Source organism: Platalea leucorodia (genome assembly GCF_965183815.1).
Source record: "Platalea leucorodia genome assembly, chromosome: 2".
NCBI lineage: Eukaryota > Metazoa > Chordata > Aves > Pelecaniformes > Threskiornithidae > Platalea > Platalea leucorodia.
Window position 1 is genome coordinate 73,687,304 of NC_138824.1, and position 20,046 is coordinate 73,707,349.

Genomic DNA, 20,046 nt, shown 5'->3' on the forward strand with positions numbered 1-20,046 from the left:
TGTTGAATACCATGACCATCATAACACCTCTATCATCAGCTCTCAGTGAATGGGAAAGCACTTCCCACAGTTTATTTAGGGGATAACCCTTCCTTTCATTGCACCAAGTTTATGAGGCCTTTTAGTAATATACATGAAACTAGCCAATCCTAAGAAAAAAATATTACACTACCTCCACTCATTTCATGAGCAGCTGTTGTAGTAGCCTTTCTGCTAAGATCAGCTGCATTTTCGTCCAGTGTCAACAAGAATATTCAAAAGGGCCAGCAGCAGAAGGACAAAAAAAAAAAAAGTTTTCTAACTCTGAAACAGTTAGGAGCATAATTCTAGTCCTTACTACAGCATGCAGCCACTCACAACCTACAAAGCTTATACTCTTGATAAAAATTATGTACAATTTGCTCTCCTCTCAAACTATTTATTATAGCTTCTTTCCTACAGAAATAACTTCCTCTAGTCAAAAAGACTTCCCCCTCCCCCCCATTTTTTAAAGACAACAAATCATAGGTACAAAAAAAAAACCTCTCTCTCCATAAGGAATTGAGCATTAGTGGTTTGAAATATGATGTTTATCCAACAGTACAGTTCAGGAAGTAACAGAAGCTGAAATAATACTTCACTGCTACCAAAGGCAGTATTCCACCCTTCTCCTAGGCAGAGCCTCATTTATTTGGGGGTCACAGAAATTACTGACAAAACTTATCTGACCATTTGATGAGCCCATTTCAGCCAGGTTAAGAAACATAAACCTTTTCATTTTTTGACCAGTTTAATTTTCTGTTCAATAAGGAGTCAAAAGATCACCACAATCAGAAAAAGGAAAAAAGGCAAGAGCAGAATCACTCCATTTTGGCGTAGCCGATCACAAAACAAAATCCACCTCCACCAAAGTAATTTCTCTAAATAGATGCATTACTCTGCCATTTGCAGGATCCGCAGCATTTGAACTGCTCTCAAGTACGCTAGAAGGAAGGGGGGGAAAAAAAAAAAGCACTACATTCTCAGTCAGACTGTGGACAGTTTTTTAGCTGACCTTTTAGTTACCTTATGAAGATTGTAAACAACATTAGAAATAGCAGTATGGGCTCTACCCCATTCCTCAGTCCACTTCCTTTAAACAAAGGCTTCAACTATAAACACACCAAGCATACCAAACAAAAGGACACCGCCAAGCGCCTCTCATAATAACATGCCTAGTTATGAAGTTTAATTTCAAAACACTGGAACAGATTTAAGCCTTCATTTGCCTTTAAGAAATCAGTTTCAATTGTAGTTAATTCAAAATATGAACACCTGCAAATTGTATAGACAGGTGACGATAAACCAAAGTTCTGTGACAGTATGAAATTTGAATTCCATTTTCATCATCGTGATGAAAGAAAAAATGAACAAAGAAAAAAATAATTTAAAAATCCATACCTTTTCTTGGAGGTAGTTCACCACTTTGTGTTAACTCTGTTCCAGGATATACAATCTCCCCATCTTTTACCATTTCATTCCACAAGCCACATAGTCCATCTCGTGTAAAAGCGAGCTGTTAAAAATAATACATTATATATAGTTACACACAACAATTTGCTCTCAAGCTAACTCAAGCTAACATTTGAAATACACCAGATTTTATATTTTGTCCCAGAAGAAAGAAAACGTGTATCACCTCACTAGTATATTCATTGTGTGTGTGTATGATAGGGATTTAACTGATCTTCAGGATCTCCGATTCTCTCGCTATGCTATTTTCATACTAAAAGCACAAATTAGTAACTTTTATATAGGCTTAAATACAGTAAGGTGAACTTACTTTGGTGAAAAATTCTCACAAAAGCATGGATTTTGTCACCTCAGAAGTATCCACACATTCAAAATGACATCATGCAATAATCAGGGGGGGCATGGGGTGGGGTGTCCTTTTTCCCTTCAGGAAAAGCTATCCAAAGAAAGTCAAGCTGCATAAAGTCACAAAACAGGGAAGCATGAGGGAAGTCAATACAGTCCCCCCTCCAAACCAGCGACTGAAGAGCTGGGCACTCAACCAGAACAAATGGCATCAAGGCACGGATTCATAAATGTACTTAACCAGTTCAAACTGGCCCTGCTGTGCACAGCATCTCTCACAGCCCTCCCTCTTCCTTCCAGCTGCTACGATGCCTCCTCTCGCATGCAGGCTAACGCACGTGCGTGATCATCTGCTGGCCCAGACGATGGAACCGATCAAGACTAAAACCAGCTGCGCCTGGGGGAAGAGCGAGGGGCCGCCTCAGCCCAGGTCAGTTCCCAATACGCTACGTGTGCAACAGGACAAATGCTCGCGACAGAACAAATGGCAGGACTGTGCTCGCTAGAAGCACTCGTGAAAGCGCCAGCCGTAACATGAGTCTCCTAACGATTTATCAATTCGGATCTCCCTTGAAGAATCCTAATGACCAGGACAACTTGTCTTCTACTGATGTTGTTCTCTGCTTTATAAAATGCTGCTAAACAGGTGTCAACATCCCCAGCAAATTCCATAATAGCCAGGCTATCATTCGCAACCGTATAGCATAAGGGAGGAGGGGAGTACATGAAATTGAAAAACAGAATACCTTTAGCATACCAAAGTGGTGCAGCAGAGACATTTCAAAAAAAAAATTAAAAAAAAAAAACACAAAACTGCTGAAGGCTTATTCATTAGTGTTTTTGTGTTACATAACTAGTATTCAAATCCAAAGTCTTTTAACAGAGGAGTAATACAAAGATGTTAGTTACACAACTGCTGCAAAATATTTACCGTTATACACAGAAGTCCGCTTATATTTAATTTTGACCTATTTCCTAAAGATATTTTAATGATTAAAGATTACATGTTTTAAGAGTCACAACCACCAGCAGGGAAATCATTTGCTGATCTAGCTAACCTCAGTTAACATGAAGAATTAAAGGCAAGTTGCATGTTTTGACACCACTGCAACACATTAAATTACCGTATTAGTTTCTTGACTTCATATTGCTTACTTCAGAAATTCACTCCAACACATATTAATGATTCCAATCATTTTTCTTTCAGCAAAAAATATGAGCTGACACATTGTACATATTTGTCACTTGCTGTTTCCCGATCTCAGGGGGATAAGAGGGAAAAGAATCACACAGCGTGAGCTAGACATTATACAACTTATCTGCAATTTATCAGTTGTGCAGCACCAGAATTACACTGTGACCATGCTTTACTGAAAGGTACAGTCCCTGTTCTTCAGAGCTAGACAGCATGTAGAGCTTTTGCAAAGATTCTGTATTTTGCTAAAAGCCTTCCATTTGGCTTAATTTTTTATAAATTGGAATAGTCTGAAGTAAAATTGCATTTCAACAAGGGGGGGGGGGATCAACCATTCACCACTGACCGAATTTCTTGCATCATTCTCAGCCTATAAATATTTCAAAAATAAATAGCATTCACTTTCTCCTTCATCAGATGTGGTCATAGTGGGGCACTTAAGGAATTTATTTTTCACAATTTTTTTCTTGAAAAAATAGCTAAACACAACTGTTTCACTATGTTTGGCTCATATGTGATAGCAGTTTGGTTTTTGTTTTAACATTCACCTGTTGACTGCTAACCTATGCTAAAATACAAGCTTGAAAAATAGTGAGTGAGGCAACCCTCCAGATGGGTTGCATAATAAATTATGGTTTTCACAAAGTTAAGTTTTTGTCCGATAAACTCCCTTTTCATACATTTTATTTTACATTCTCAGACCACCTGGGTATGGAAAATTATTCTTACAGCCCTGAAGCTTAGAATCTAAAGGCCTACAGGCTTTGAATTCGAGGTTCTTCATAATGCAGCATTGTTTTATTTCAGAAAACCTACTACTTTTGTCAGCATTGCTATAAAGTAGAATCAATAATTGTTTTCTCCATTTTAACCTCTAATCCTTTCAGATGGCACAAAGTTTACCCAAGCCTTTCAAGCAACTAAAAACTGAAAAAATAAACAAAATTTCTTCTGCCTTGGGTTTGGTGTTCAAATTCTTATCGAAGTAATTTTCTTGGTGTGTTGCATAGAGATAGAGCAACCACCAAGATTATAGGTCACAGAGAGTTCCCCCTCCTTCTCCAAATACCTCATGTGGAAGCTTACACCACGAGCAGCCTTCAGATAAACAACTTTGCTTTTATTCAAGTTGTAGTTAACATTTTCCCAGTAGTATATGTGTTGGGGGAGGGGGAAAAGGACACATGTTTGAAAGTAAAGTAAGACTGGACTTTTTTTGTAGCAATAATCAAAGCAACCAACTCAAAGGACAATTAAGAAACAGCATTTACAACCAATTCAGCTCTCATAACAGGGCAACTCATTTCCAACTGTAACAAGTTCACTATTAATCTCGTCGACGTTCAGCAGACATATTAAACAGTGAATTACTACTATGATATCGAAAAGTGAAAGAAAAGTCTGAGTTTTTAAGTGATAATTTATTCAAGCAATTTTATTTTCATGATCCCAAAATTCCATAACCATAACAGAAGTTTCACAACTCCCTTAAGAGAAATATTTCACTTAACCAACAGAAATGAGGAGGAGTGGCTAATATGCCAGAGGGTCATGCTGCCATCCAGAGGGACCTCGACAGGCTGGAGGAATGGGCTGACAGGAACCCCATGAAGTTCAACAAGGAGAAGTGCCAAGTCCTGCACCTGGGGAGGAACAACCCCATGCTGGGAGTAATCCAGCTGGAAAGCAGTTTTGCAGAAAAAACGTGGGGGTCCTGGTGGGCACCGAGTTGAACATGAGCCACCAAAGTGCCCTTGCCACAAAGAAGGTTAATGGGTGCCCTGGGCTGCATTAGAGGAGTGTTGGCAGCAGGTCGAGGGAGGTGATCCTTCCCTTCTACTCAGCACTGGTGAGGCCACACTTGGAATACTGGGTCCAGTTCTGTGTTCCCCAGTACAAGAGACATAGACATACCGCAGAGAGTGTGGAACATCTCTCCTATGAGGAAAGGTGGAGAGAGCTGGGACTGTTTAGCTTGGAGAAGAGAAAGTTCAGGGGGCATCTCCTTAATGTATATTTTTGCATGCGTGAAGAGAGGGTGCAAAGAGGGAGCCAGGCTCTTTTCCGTGGTGTCCAGTGACAGGACCAGAGGCAATGGGCACAAACTGTAACACAGGAGGTTCCCTCTGACCATCAGGAAACACTTTTTCACTGTGACGGTGACCGAGCACTGGCACAGGTTGCCCAGAGAGGTGGTAGACTCTCCATCCTTGGAGATATTCAGATGATGTCTGGACATGGTCCTGGGCAATTGGCTGTAGGTGGCCCTGCTTGAGCAGCGAGGTTGGACCAGATGACCTCTAGACATCCCTTCCAACCTCAGCCATTTGTGATTCTGTGAAACTAGCAGCTGAAGATAACAGTAATTCAACTGTATGGTAGAAAAGTCAAATATCTGCTTTGACTACACAGTCCTGCTTTTCCTCTTTCTACAGTGTTTTAAGACTACCTTAGCCAGCACAAGCACATACTACTTTCTTCTTTGCTCCCACCGATTCTTGCATTCCGTCATTTGCAAGGAGTCCATTAACACATCCAAGTGCTGAGACAGAACTAGAACTTTGTTCAGAGCAAATTTGGAAAACATCTCTCTTCGGTTTCTATTTTCCAAATAATATGACCCTTCAAAAATATCACTCTTCTTCCACTCAGTTCTTTAAAGAAAGTTCACAAGGCAATCAATGGTGCAGTGCAAGAGAAGAAAAACACATTTGGTGTCTTCACTGTTTCTGACATACTAGGGTTGCGAGTACAAGAGTACCTACCTGTGTTTCGTTAAGTCTAACACTCTCTCACTAGATTGCTTGATTTATGTGGACATCTTTCCCTCTAATAATTAGTAACTTCATTTATGAATGTTTAAAGGGATGACCTTGACAAACTCAGTAAGGTAACAAATTAAGAATAATTAAGTTTTCACTGAACTTTTGCAACTGGCAACAGTGTCAGAGATGTGCACTCTGTAAAAACCCCACAAGGACCCCAAGTCCCTTCTTGCTCCACCACCTACACACTGCCTTCCCAAGACTGAGACAATAGCAGCTCCATCACCACTATCCACTGCCTTACAACCTTGGCCCGTGTTCTTAATCCTCCTACTCATTCCACCAAATCAAGTGCCATTCCCCATGCCCAAAATCTCCCTCGTTCTTCCCACGGCATCTCCTGACCTCAGATAAGACCACAGCCACATATCCTCATCTCCTATGCACCTCACCTTCACAAATCCCAAACCACTTCCACCATTTATCACACATTCTCATCCCCAGACCACATCTTGATCTCTGCACTTGTAAGGCATGTATCTCACCAAATTCATACTTCCCACATAGACTTAAGTCTCAGCCCTGCTCACTTAGCCAAAAAAGCAAGGGCCTAAGCAGACTTCAAAGTGAACTTCTACTATGCTGTAAACTGGGCAGCCCCCACTCTAATCTTCTGCTAATCTTATCTCCACAGTTGAACTGTAATTTATTCTGTCTGGTACAACATTTAATTAAGTCAAAGGGATACCTAGTTTGGTCACTGCCATATGCTGCTGCCATCCTCCAACAGTGAAACTCCTGTCCATCCCCATCAACTCTAGAGAATAAGGCATTGGCATTAACACTTCCTTACATTTCAAGAAAATTAAATCTAGCAACCATAACTGGATAAGCTTCTGAGAATTCTCAAAGCATCACTACAATCTTGCTTTTAATAAGTTATTTCAAGAATAATCAGCAGCTGTGATTTTGTTCTAAAGTCAACTGTTTAAGTTAGACAAAGCTTACTCTGTGTGGTACAGCAGATCATGTTCTTGATGTGGTTTCATAAACTTTCCTGCAGAAAGCATAGAAGCCTCCGTAAAAGTTAACTCGAGCTCAAGAAAAATGAAGCCAGGAAAAGAAAATGACACAAAAGGACAACGATTGATTCAGGTAGGATTCCCGATTATATAACTGCACTGGAAATTCAAGAAAGTGACTTCATAATCACAAAATGTCAATATGGATTTAAAATACAGGCTACCTAAATAATCTTCACCTCAGAATTGCCAGCAGGGGGGGAGGAGGAGAGAATCTGTTCTTCCATTCAATTACTTCTGCAGTAGCCATTGGCTGTATTTAAAAGATTACATTAAAAAAACCATTTTTCTTTAGAAATAGATTTAAAAAAAAAAAAACAAACACTTTTTCAACCCAGTAATGGTGAAGAAAATCACAGAACAGTAAGTCCTTTCCCAGGTCTCTCTGTTGTTAATGCTTTTTTGAATCCATTCAATTGTGTTTCCTTTTTCATTGTCATCTTCAGTATTCTGTCCTAGCTTCCTTCCTTCCCTGCTGAAGCATGCCCTGAAACCACAGCTGCTTATCACATCTATGCAAAGCACAGTGAAACATCATTAAATCTAAACATACTGCTCTAAAGCTCTCATAGCAAAGACAGAGAAGTTCAGCAGCCCCACATTACTTCAACAGATTTGGGGTTAAACTAGAAATGTCCCTGTAATAACAGTCTGCTGGTCTTCCCTTTGTTGCAAAAGTTTATTAACAGTTAATGGTCATATGCAAAGAAACACTATGCAATTCCCTCAAATGTAGAAGAGACATTCTCTAACTTTCTCCATTTGCAGAATGGTAGTTCTGTTTGAGCCCAAATATTTGCATAAACATTAAATTTAATTTCTCTAATCTATCACTCCACATATGGTCCTCACCCCTCCCTTTGGAAATCACTTATTTTGGCGGGACAGCATTACTTCATTTTTTAAGTAAGAAAAAAAAATCCCTATTGCAAGCTTCACTTCCTTTAAAAACATAGGAGCTCTCATTTGCAGTTTGCTATAAGAACTTCTACATAAGCCCTTCATTTTTTGATCAGAAAACAGAAACTAAGAAGAAAATTAACAGGGAATCAACAAAACAGAGAAAGCAACTTTCACTAACTTCTTGCCTTTTAATAGTCAAGACATCATCTATTTGCATTATTTTCTTAGAAGCAAAGACACTGATCTAGATGCTAGCAGAGTAGGATTTTCATGAAAAATCAAAACGCCGAATGTAATTTCGAAGGGAAGGTAAAAAGATTTCAGACCAATGCAACTCTTACAGGTGGCTGTTTCATTTTAAAAAGCTCACTCTGATCTCTGTGGCAAAAGAAGATGACACAAATAGCCTGCCAACCATGAACTCAATGATAACTGATGAAAATGCTTCATATTCCTCTTGTCGACAGCTCTTGCACCTTGACTGTTGCCTAAAGTTTTTTTCCACGCTACAGGAAAATGAAAGTCTTTCACCTCTAACCCCTGCTATTAAGCACAATAGTTCTCTGCAGGATCTAGAATAAGCAGACTAATTAAACACCATTCGAACACACACATGCATCCCATTAGCTGACAGCAGTTCTAGTTTTCCGTTATTCAGCCATCACTAATTATAAAGTTCTCTGCACAAGGTTCTAAATTAGTAGTACAGTACATCTATTTAATTGGAATTATTTTAAGCACAGTTCGATTCAGCAAACTGGGTATCTAGGCTTAAGTAAACAACTTTAATCTTCCCTTCCGATTGTGTATTTTTTTATACTTTTCTTTTAAAAAAAAGAATGTCTTCCTTAGACATGGCCATCAAAACACAATCTCCCATTACACACAGATTTTGATATAAATCTGATGGCTTCTACTAGTAATAGACATAAATAAGTAGGTGTTTTTAGATGTATTAATTCAAATCTAAAAATGTAAATTGGAAAATTAAGTGATACACTAACCTTTCTAGAAACTACATTAAATATGACCCATGAAAAAGTTGCCTGTACTAAAATCCACCTGTTTTATAAATTCATAGGATTATTTTATTAATGGTGATGTTATAGACATTATTATGTAACATGAGAACATATTACATATTGTAGTACTAATGTTACCTCATATTGAGCTGAGCTATCCTAATTTTTCAGCTGCTATGGCAGTTTGTGTTTTTTTTCAGACAACATAGAATATCTTAATTTTGCTCCACCAGGAAATTTAGATTTTTAATAAAACAAATGTTCCTAAACAGTTCAAAGTTATACTAGCAGCTGTAAATCACACAATAATAGTTCAACAATTACAAAGTTAGTAAAAGGATATGGAATAGTTATGGGGTGCACTTGGGTCTTTGTAGAGCATTTTGGCTTCCTAAAATAATAACTATTAGTTTCATATACATTAATATAAGCAAAAATATATTATCAAGATATAGTTCCATTAACATTTCACACCAGTTAATCCTGCAGGCTAGAGGCTCACTGCTATTACAAAAGGGCTTGTGTCTTTGATATTCTCTTAAGAACAGTAATAATATGCTACATCACTCTGGCTTTGTCTCTTAACAGTAACATCCCAAAACTGAATAAGAACATTTAAATTTGGCCTGGATGCCAGCTGGAACAGTGACACATGCAGGTGATTAAACACAATCCATGCTAAAATCCACGTCTTTTTTTTTTTATTATATTAATACCACTATATTACAGACTTATTAATGCACATGGTATTACAATATTGTGTATTACATTACTAATGTGACATCATCTTGAGCTAAAGCAAAAAAGAATCTGATGATTTTCAGGGAGATTTCACTGGCTTAATCCACAATAACCGCCACAGCCATCAAGTCTAAAGAGCAAACTCTCTAGTAACAGTGACAAAAAAAAAAAAAAAAAAAAAAAAAGAGGCGCAAGTCAGACTTTGGAGACTACTAGCCCACCACATGAAACATTTCACTTCCAATTCTAGCTATACTCCTCAATTTTTGCAACAGCAAAGAACTTCATTTAGAAACAAAAAAAAGTTAGTTTTAAAGACTAATCAATCTGTCTATGTCTCCTAAGGTAAGAATTCACCAGTATGATTCTGTTTCTCCAAGGACTTTTACCCATCCACTCTTGGACTGCTGTCCAGTGAACAGTTAAAAATCTAACTGCAAAATGAAGAGTTTCGGGTCTAATTCCAAACAATAATTTGTAGATAGCTTAATTAAGTCACAAAAATTAGTGTGTCTTTCTTCAAATCTCTCCTAAGTATTATGCTCATCTTTTCAGTTCCTGTTGACAGTCTCCTGAACACCAATAAGGCCCTTCTATAGTTAGGTAAAAATATACACAGTAGGAAATCAGCATATTCGGTAGACATAGAACTTAAAGGATTAAGAGACAGGAGTTACACCTATAAAGAAATTTCACACACAGCTAGGTCATGCCAGTCAACCAGTAGCTAAAATAGTCCATCATGCAATAGAAATATTCCCCAGAGCCCAAAACCCCCTTACTTGACAGAAGACATTTGACATGTAATACATTAAAAAGGAGTGACTCAAGATTCACACGCACATTTTTTTAAAATACTGAACACACACATCCACAACAGAGTTCTGTGATGAGGACCTGTGTAATATCAAAAACAGATAACCTAATTAAGAAAATTATATTATACCCAGGAGGCCTAGCTAGTCTTCAGATTCCAGAGAAGTGATGTTTGCGTCCAGCAGATCACAAACGGTTACTGTTCTCTTATTTCATTAATCCCATTATCTTGACTATAGCATGATTGGAAGAAAACAAAGGGAGTACCTTGGCAATTAGAGTCCAACTTGTTATTACTCATAAAGAACTCTTATAAATAAGAGAACCTATTCACAGAAATTTGTTACAAATTAAAATTTTTATTATTAAAAGGAATTATTACAACACATTAACTACACAACGATCTCATAAAAGACAAATATTTCATTGCATTTGTACACACTCAGCTGAAAATAATCCTTAAAGTTTGCATGACAAGTGAAACCCTCCTGTCAAAAGTTTACATAAACAGAAAAAAGGGATGTAGAAAAAAAGGCACTACGAATGACAGGAAAAATCTGACCAACCACATGAACAGTCACATTTTTCACCTCATATAACACAGAAGAAAAGTAGGCAATGCATAGTCAGCAGCTATTACAAACAAAGATTGCCACTTTTTCAGCTAAAATTTCCCTCTATTCTACAATCATTGAAGCAACATATTTGTAATCTAGAAGCCAGATTCCAGGGAACACAAAAATATTTCTGTATTTCTTAATATGCTTATCTTCAAATTGTTTTCTGCTACATTTATTTACCACATTAGCCAAAACATCTAATTCTGGATCAAAACTTCTACTTTGGTAAGAATAAAACATGAAAATAGAATTAATCTAGCCAAATCAAGAGCAAGCCCTGTCATTTTAGAGCATTTACGTACAAGACCTACTAAATAATGTAACCTCTAAGGCTGTATCTGTCACTTCTGATTCCTATTTAGCTTGTTTGATGTAAAATATTGGAGAAAGGCTGCTTTTGAATCACAACTGCATGCAGAAAAACCCTTGCTTAACCACAAGAACAGCTGAACTCAACCATTCAGATGATCAGCATGTAATTTGGGGTGAAGTTGCTCAGGATGCAATTTTTTACATTTTTTATTAATTATTATTAAGCTGTAACAAAGGCGTAATGCTGTATGGCCAATCTCAACAAGAACTTCAGAGTTTTGAGCAGGAACTTGGAAAGGTTATTCAAAGTAAGGTACCTACATGCAACATCTGGGGGAAGGAAGACGACAGACAAGACAAGGACTTACTCTAGTTACCCATTTCATCTGAAACAAACGTAACTGACCCAAACCACTCTACTTCTCTATGTTTTCCACTTAATTTTCAAACGTGAATTGGGAAAACACGATAGTATCCTCACCCCTGTATCATGCAACTTTGATAAATAAACAGATCATCTTCTACAACAAAAGAAAACCTTCACCAAACACGAGCACATTTCAACAAAGACCAGTTCCATCTCAACCACATATCTTTGACAAAAAATTAACCCCCTTCAAAAAGGACAAAATTTAAAGGAAGCCTATACCCATTACACAAACAACTACAATAAAGGCTAATCTGAATTTTTCAAAATATAAATTCATTTCCATCACCTTTTGCTTCAGTTCTCTTGTGCATTAAAGCTGCTAGCTCATATGCAGGCAAGAAGTTTACCAACAGCCAAAATGAAGAAGTTATAGTTCTAGCAGCAATGCTACATACTCAGCTGTGCGCTTTGACGCTCTGCAGAGATAACATACATATGCAGTCCAGCTTGTTTCTAAGCAGAAGGGCCTGGACTGACAATACAGATTTATTTGCAGCTCAAAATGAGTTAGTGTTTCTTCAAGATGAGTTTTAAATCAGCATACTCAAAAAAACCCTATATATTTATCTCGAGAGCAATGCTGCCGTCTTCCATTTGTCAGCTATTTAGACTAAAAGCATCCTTCACCCTTCACCTGCACCTGAAAGGTCACGATTCCAACTCCTTACCTGTAAGTCTGTCTTCAACCATTTGGAGTCAAACCTAGCTTGAGCAGCCAGACAAAAAGGTTCAGAAGACATGGTTCCTTCCCCAGCCTTCTCTCCAGGCTGCTTGAGCAGCCCAACCTGCCACAGAATGAGAAAAATAACAATCTAGCACATGAAATAAACCACACAAGGTTATTTTTGCTCAGACTAGGATGGCTTCCACTTGATCTTTAAAAATTTATCATAAATAAGGACCTTCCTCGTTCGCATCCCCCAAAACTGCACAGGGAGAGGAACACACATAAAGCACAGTATTTGAACCCCAAAACCCCACTTCCCTTCCCCAGAACACTGGTGGAAGGAAGCCTCCCTTCTGCTGCGCTGAGCTACATCAGAGGCCTAACGCTGCCCCTCAGACCCATAAGCGGTGCATGAAATAAATAATTGATCACAGATTACGCAAGCCGCAGGCCGACATAAAGCGATTATCAGGGTCACCCGCACCCCCTCCTCCCCCTCGCCCCCGGCGGCGGCCGAGGCCCGGGGGCTCCCCCTCTCCCCGGAGCATCCCCCCCCCCCGCCCTCACGGCCCGCTGTCACCGCCCGTTACGGTCACCAGCCGCGGCTTTAACCCACCTCGGCCGGCCCGGGGGAGAGGGCCGCGGGGCGGGGGCCGCCGGGACCTCGGCGGGCTGGCAGGGCCCGGGCGGGCTGGCAGGGCCCGGCCGCGCGCGGACAGGGGTCGCTGCGCACGGCGCGGGGGGCTGCGCTGCACCGCCCCGCCCCTCCCCTCCCCCCCCCCCCCCGCGGGGCTGAGGGGGGGCGGCCCCTTTCCCCGCGCCGCCAGACCGAGGCCGAGCGCGCTCGCGCCCCCCTGCCCCCGCCACTGCGGCCAGCTCCACGGGGCGAGGCGGGGGGGCGCTCCCGCCCGCTGTCTCCCCCCCTCCCCGCCCAGCCAGATGGAGGGTCCCTCGCACTCACCGGCCGGCCGTGACCACGGCGGCGGCGGCGGCTCCTCGCCCCTTGCCTTGCCTTGCTCTACCGCCGCCCGCTCGGCCCCCGGTAATCCTCGCCCCTCCTTCCCTCGCCCGCCCGCCCCCCCCCTCGGCCGGCAGAGCCGCTCGCCGGTCCCTCCCTCCCTCGGCACTGGAGGCGGGGGAAACCCGGCCCATTCGCGGCTCAGCCCCCAATACGCCAGCAAAGCTCCCGGCCAATCGGGAGAGGAGGGGGAGGCGGGACATCCTGTCCCGGAGCGGGCCGCGGCGGCGAGGGGGGCGGGGCGGGGCGGGGGCGGGGGCCGGCCTGAGCGGCGGGCGGGCGGCCGGGACAGCGGCTCGCTCAGCAGAGGCGCCCGAAATCAGCAGCTAGTAACGAAAACCGGTCTCCTTTTAGGTGGGATGCAGAGATTTAAGAAAAAAAAGAGGGTTTGGTGGGTTTTTTAAGTCACTTTAGAGATCGTCTGGAAACTATACCGTTAAGTTCCCCTCTAAAAAAAGAAGCGTTTAAATGTTTCAGGGCAGAAAGGTCAATAACGAGTAGTTCAGAGGCAAACAACATGGCAGAAACGGCCTGAAAGAGTCGGGGCTGGAAACGGGGACATGGTGCCGCCGCACAGGAGGGCGGAGGGGTGCTGGGGAGGGAATCGGGAGGGTGCTGATGGCAGGCGGCGAGGGGAGCCTGGCCTGCACGGAGGCAAACGATCACGCTTCAGCGTAGGTTTGTTGAGGAGGATGAAATATATCACCAGTATGAAATTAAAATTAACCAAAAGTCAAGTTTCTCACAATACTTGGACTGCAGCTCCCCGGCAGCTCAGGAAGGAGGAAAGGAGGAGGAAGGCCTGGCAGACGGGGCCATCATTGGCTTTGGCCAACAGAAAGCCACAGACGGAATGTCAGTGAAATAATTGTAACAGAATTGAGGCCATTTGCTGGCGTTTAGGCAAAGGTACGCAACATTTCGGTAGTATTATTTAAGAAGCATTGTTATAAAACACAGTGGATTTGATTCTGCTGGGTTAATTTTCAAAGTAGTAAGTGCAACCACAACCTAACTGCTTAGCCTATTCCTTACCACAGACCTCTCTTGGATCAAGATACAGTAGTTACTTCAAGGAAAATGCTGTAAAAAATTTCTGAAGTGCCTGAAAATTTATATAAAAAGATAGAAATACACAATTTTCTCAAGTTACTCCCTGAAACTTTAAAATACGAACCTTCAAAACCAAAAGTAGTTTCCCTTGAAAAATCTGTCCAAATGCCTACAACTCAAAAGCTTTCAGTTTAACATGAAGGGACTGGAAGTTTTGTCATGGATACCATGTTGTGTCTATTCCGTCTAGTCCATGGCTGAGCAAGAGCTAGCACACCAGGATGGGAAATACTTTAGTCTCTTCTTACCCAGTAGACTGGAAATATAAGAAAATAACATTGAAACAGGTTGCCCGCAGAAGTTGTGGATGCCCCATCATGGAAAGTGTTCAAGGTCAGGTTGCACGGGGCTTTGAGCAACAACATCTAGTGAAAAATGTCCGTGCTCATGGCAGGGGGGGTTGAACTAGACGATCTTTAAAGGTCCCTTCTAACCCAAACCATTCCATGATTCCATGATTTCATGAAAATAGTCATATTGTCATATTCTATATATTGTCATTCTATCCTATTATTCTATAATAAAAACCACTTCGCAATGTATGGAGCCCAAACCAGAAGGAGTTAGTAAAACTTGGTTGAAACCACGGTGCCCACTGGTTGCGCCTACTGCTTGCTTAAGTGATTTGCAAGTCACATCTAAATGAGATACTTTGCATGTGCAACATTCACTGCCAGTTTTTGTTTGGCTCTCCAAGAAGGATATCTTTAGACAATCTGCATTTATTTCAGAGAGTCTTCTTACTTTTATTAAATAACAAATGGCAATGGCCTTTTGCTGGCACTCTTGATGGGAATAATTTGAAGAGTGCATAGCTAGCTAACTTGTTAGACTTGAATCACTGGCCCAGTTAGCAAGTACACGTTTGCTTCAACAAAAATCAAAACATATTTGGGTGCAGTAACCATGGAAATTCAAAGCTAGAGATACTTCTGAAGAATTTATGGATTATTTTGTATTTCCAGATTTAGATTTTACTTCTGATGAATACTTTTTTTTGCATTTGAAATGCACTGTAATAGCATGGTGCAATCTCAAATGGCATTCTCGTTTATAAAAATACGTACCCACCAAATTTTCCACAGAGAAAAGTACCTCTGGTAGAACAACATCAATAAGTACTTTGATAACATCATTAAAAATAATTTTATTTTTACAAATAGTCAGAAAATTCAAAGACTCTGGAGCCTGAAGTTTGTCTCTATGCACAGTATTTGCAGTATTAAGTCCATCAATAACTGTTATTCTGACACTATTTAAATAACAACGGCATGTTGTTTCACTTCAGACTGACCAAGGTAATCAAGGCGCTGTATGGGTCTGACAGACTTTGGAAGGCAAGTTCAAGCCAAACAGTTGAAGTGTTACCACTCCAAGCCTTGCGTTCCACTGTTCTGATGCATACTTCCATCTTAAAGCAGGGTTATATGATCTTGCAATCATTCTCCAGCCGTCATCCTTTGTGCCCCAGCTTGCTAAATTAACCTACTTTACACCCAAGAAAATCATTAAGTGGATCTGATGTTCCTGCCTTAGAGACACCGACAGCCTCAGGAGCTGCAGGGCAGACCACTAGTGAGATGAAAGTAACTTCAGCTCTGCTTTCACTGCAAGTCTGCCAAATCCCTCACGCATCTTTCTTGCTTCCTCCAGAGAAATGGCTGGACATGGAAAAATCCAGTTTCTGTGGACAGACACAGTCAACCATTTACACGTATCCGCTTCTAGGCGTACGGTCAAATCACTATTATTATAGATTAAAGCAAAAAGTAAATACATAAGAATGAAAGGCACGCCAAAACCAAGGAGTCATGCTTTCTGGTCAACCTCTTAGAACACCTACTAACAATACAGAGTGCTCTAAAAATGTCTGGCTCTGGGCAGGAGACATTTCTTTTGTCGTAAATATGGCAGAGAAACCATGCCAGCTTCTACAAGAGGTGCTATAGAGGTGCAGGATGTAGAGGAAAAGAAGGATGGTGGTGCACAGGGGATCTGTGTAAACCACAAAAGGCTACCAACAACGTTGCTGGTAGCATGAATGGTGCCCTGCCCTCACCTCCATGCAGTGCTAATTTGTAGCACTGTCAGGCAAGCCTAAGGAGATGGAGAAGAACAGATGCTAAATGAATAAAATAAAATTATCACAGTAATCTAAAGCAGAACAGGCAGAAGGAAGAGAAGGATCGTTGGATAATCTGGGCAGCACCATATTTCTTTTTATTTCACTTGTGACAGTGGGATCATAACTATTGACAAGATCAGTCTCAAAAATTGAGGCAATTGCATTCTCAAGTAACTAGATCCAAAACCTTAAGAGCCAATAAACAAATGGTGAGAATGACCTTTTTTTTCATCAAAAAGGACCAAAAATAAGCAGGTATATGTTTACATAAAAATAGTATCTAATCCTACCTGCAGGGCTTCTGGGTATAAGCATGAAATCTTTACTAATTAATAATTATTTTAAATGTGTGAGCTCTAGGGAATCCATTCTACTTATAACAGCAGTGGAATGTGTGGCATTTTTTTCTCTCATTAGTGAATATCAATAATTGTTGTGCATGCGAATGCGAGACAAAAACCTCTCTGTAAGAGCGGTGCCTAACTGTTCACTGCAAGACAACGCCTTTTTTGTCTGTAATTTTTTTCAAGAGCCATTTGTGTTGAGCTCTCCCACTGAGTTTGGAACCCTCTGTGTTTTATTATCCACGAAATACAAAATCCAGTCCACTCTGGGCTTAAAACAAGTCTCAAAGAACTTCCTGGCTTACTTCTTAGTGATGAAGGTTTTCCCAAAGAAAGTGAGAAACTTCTACAATTAGCCTTTATTATTTTAATACTCTCTGAACTGAACTGGTGGCCAAAACTTCTGTTTTATACAATTAAAAACTCATGATGAGGCCCATTATTTCTTTATTAGATTATTTGCAAAGAATGACATCAGTTCAAATTGGTTCATACGTATTATTATGCCACACCAGTGCTTTCTACAGGGGAAGAACAGGACTGAGTAAGGACATAAGAGGATTCTCCTCCTTTCCACACACACTAGTATTTCTAAATTGTCACAATGGCACTTTCTACTAGCCATTTTTGCTACTGAATAAATATTATTTACATAAGCAGAAGAACAACCAAACAAAGGAAGCAGCTTCCATGTTCAAAAACCCAAGCCTCTTGCAATCAGTCTCCTAACCCTCTTTCCTCGTGCCTTCTCAGGACAATGAAACAAGATCTTCTGTCTCCATGCATGGCCTTCTGCTCCTTTCTCACCTTCGGTGGTAACAGCCCTGCTACTCCTAATCTTTTTCTCTAACGTATCTCTGCTCCAACCCATATCCTTCACATTCATTCACACTCCCAAGATGATTTCACTCCTACGTTTACTGGGCAGTGATACACACCTGTTCAAGTTTGGAAACCGTATTGTTCCTCCATTACACAGAATTGGGTTAACCCCTCCCTGCCTCTTTTTTACCCTGATTCTAAATGACAAATATTGCTTACACCCAAAATTTCAACAAGTTCTTCTCCTGTGACGATTTTTCTTTGCGAAAACAGTCTTGTGTGAATCACAAGTATATTGTACAGCTGACACAGCTCAATTGCAGAGGTGGTGTTGGAAAAGCAATTCAGAGTACAGAGAACTGAAAAAAAAAAGAAGGATGGAGCAACTGAAAACTGTCACCATAAAGCCACACTTTCCACAGGTAGCTAATTAGAATCCATTGTTAATTACATTTTGCATAGTTAATTATTTTTAAAATTAAAGTGAATCCTGTCCTTGTTAAAGCAAGCAGTAACGTTTTCATCAACTTCATTAAGCTCAGAAGTGCAGCCTCATATATCCTTTATTTTACTCATCCAATGCCAACCACTCTAGCTTTTAGTCTCCCAGAAAAACACAATCCCAAAAGCTTGCTTTCCAGGTTATGTCTTCCATTACAGAGACGAAAGGTTGTTTTGCTTCCCCCAGGTCAGCCTCAGTGTTTCCATCCAGGGAGTCTCTCGCTTTACAGCCCAAACCAGTCTGATCTGATTTCATCCTACATCTGTGAACTCAACAACAATAATGAATTCTCTGTGGCTGTTCCTGTTATTTCTTTAAATTATCAATTTAAAATAATCACTTCATAAAATATTTGAGATGGAGGTTGTTCTCTGACTTGCAAAGTAGCTGTGGAAATGCCAGCTTGAGTATGCTCACTAGACAGATCTTCAGGAGATTTTGGACATAAACACTGCATAAATATTCAGGTATCCATTAGAGACCTGTTGAAATTAAAAGTATTTGGTATACAGTAAGGGATATATCAGAAATTCAGATGGAAAAAATACATATTCCATATACTGAAAAATAGCAGCCTCCATAAGCTCTATCATTTTCAAATTAGATACAATTATTAACTTAAAGCCAAGTAGAAAGTGTTTACATTTAAAAGGCCTTTTCAATTACAGGAATATTCTGTATGAGATTCTGCTAATAATGCCACCTAAAGATATACTACAGTACTAAGCTATGTTCATAAAACTGTTCACCTACAAATATTAGATTTGCAAAATGATCAAGATATAATTTAAAAATCCACCCAAACATCAAGGCAATGCTAAGGGTAGTGAAAATCAACATGGTATTTTACTGGAAATTGAAATATATCCTCACTATTATACTAACCTATATATTGAGGGCAGAATGATTCTGTATCATCATAATATCATGCAAATAGATTATCAGTTCTTGAATATATTCTATCTGACAGAAGGCTAGTTACCTAGTTAACATGTACAAATTAACCCATCAGTGGGCGTCACAATCATTTAATATGATGGAGGGGTGTTCAGTAGGGACTTTGAGCAGCAAGAACATTTTGAATTTTCAGTTTAAGCAAATAAACAACAATGTTGCATTTTTTTCCTAAATTATTATGCAAAGCATAGCTCATTGCAGAAGACTTAGAAACAAAATGGAAATGATTTGGCAAAATGAGAAAAGCATTAAATCCATTAGATCTCAGAAATAAAGAAGTCTATGCCATGCCTTTTAGTTTGGGTAGGTGGATGCAGTAGGATGAAACCTTACTAGACAGAGATGGGAACAGTATCCTTTAGCCAATAATCAAAGCATGAGAAAAATCTCCTAATATATAAGAAGGAAGCATGATGCTAATTTTAATTCTTTCTATTTAGAAGCTACCAAGTATTGAGTTTCTCCTAATGCCTGGAAGGTGGCCAGAAACACTGGCCAAAAACACTTTAGCTTTTATACATTGCTTAATATATAGGGAAATACTTTATGAATGCTGATCGGAATCATTACTCATTTAGGCAGGAAAGGAAGCAGTATTTCTATAAAGGATTTGTTAACCTAGAGCCATATGGTATCCTTTCATACAAAAATGCTTCATAAGGAAAAAAACTTACTTTGAAAAAAAAAAGTTAGAACATGTTGGACTTACACCATGTTTTGTCCTTGCTGCAGGGTGTTGGGAGAGGCATTAGCAGCGGAATAGAAAGGTCAAGGAC

General features: G+C 40.1%; 1 protein-coding gene across 6 annotated transcripts in view; it reads right to left on the reverse strand.

Annotated features, from left to right (window-relative positions):
* HERC2 (HECT and RLD domain containing E3 ubiquitin protein ligase 2) overlaps window positions 1–13,460 on the reverse strand; it is a 116,399-nt gene extending 102,939 nt beyond the window's left edge. For 5 of the 6 annotated variants that reach the window (XM_082303849.1, XM_082303850.1, XM_082303851.1 and 2 more), the window contains exons 1-3: window positions 13,351–13,460; window positions 12,391–12,507; window positions 1,420–1,534 (exon numbers count right to left, since the gene is read on the reverse strand). In XM_082303849.1, the coding sequence (XP_082159975.1) occupies window positions 1,420–1,534; window positions 12,391–12,462 (187 nt within the window). In that variant the 5' untranslated portion in view covers window positions 12,463–12,507; window positions 13,351–13,460. The remainder of the gene's footprint in view (window positions 1–1,419; window positions 1,535–12,390; window positions 12,508–13,350) is intronic. The other variant, XM_082303852.1, reaches the window with a different exon arrangement.
* Window positions 13,461–20,046: the final 6,586 nt, after the last annotated feature.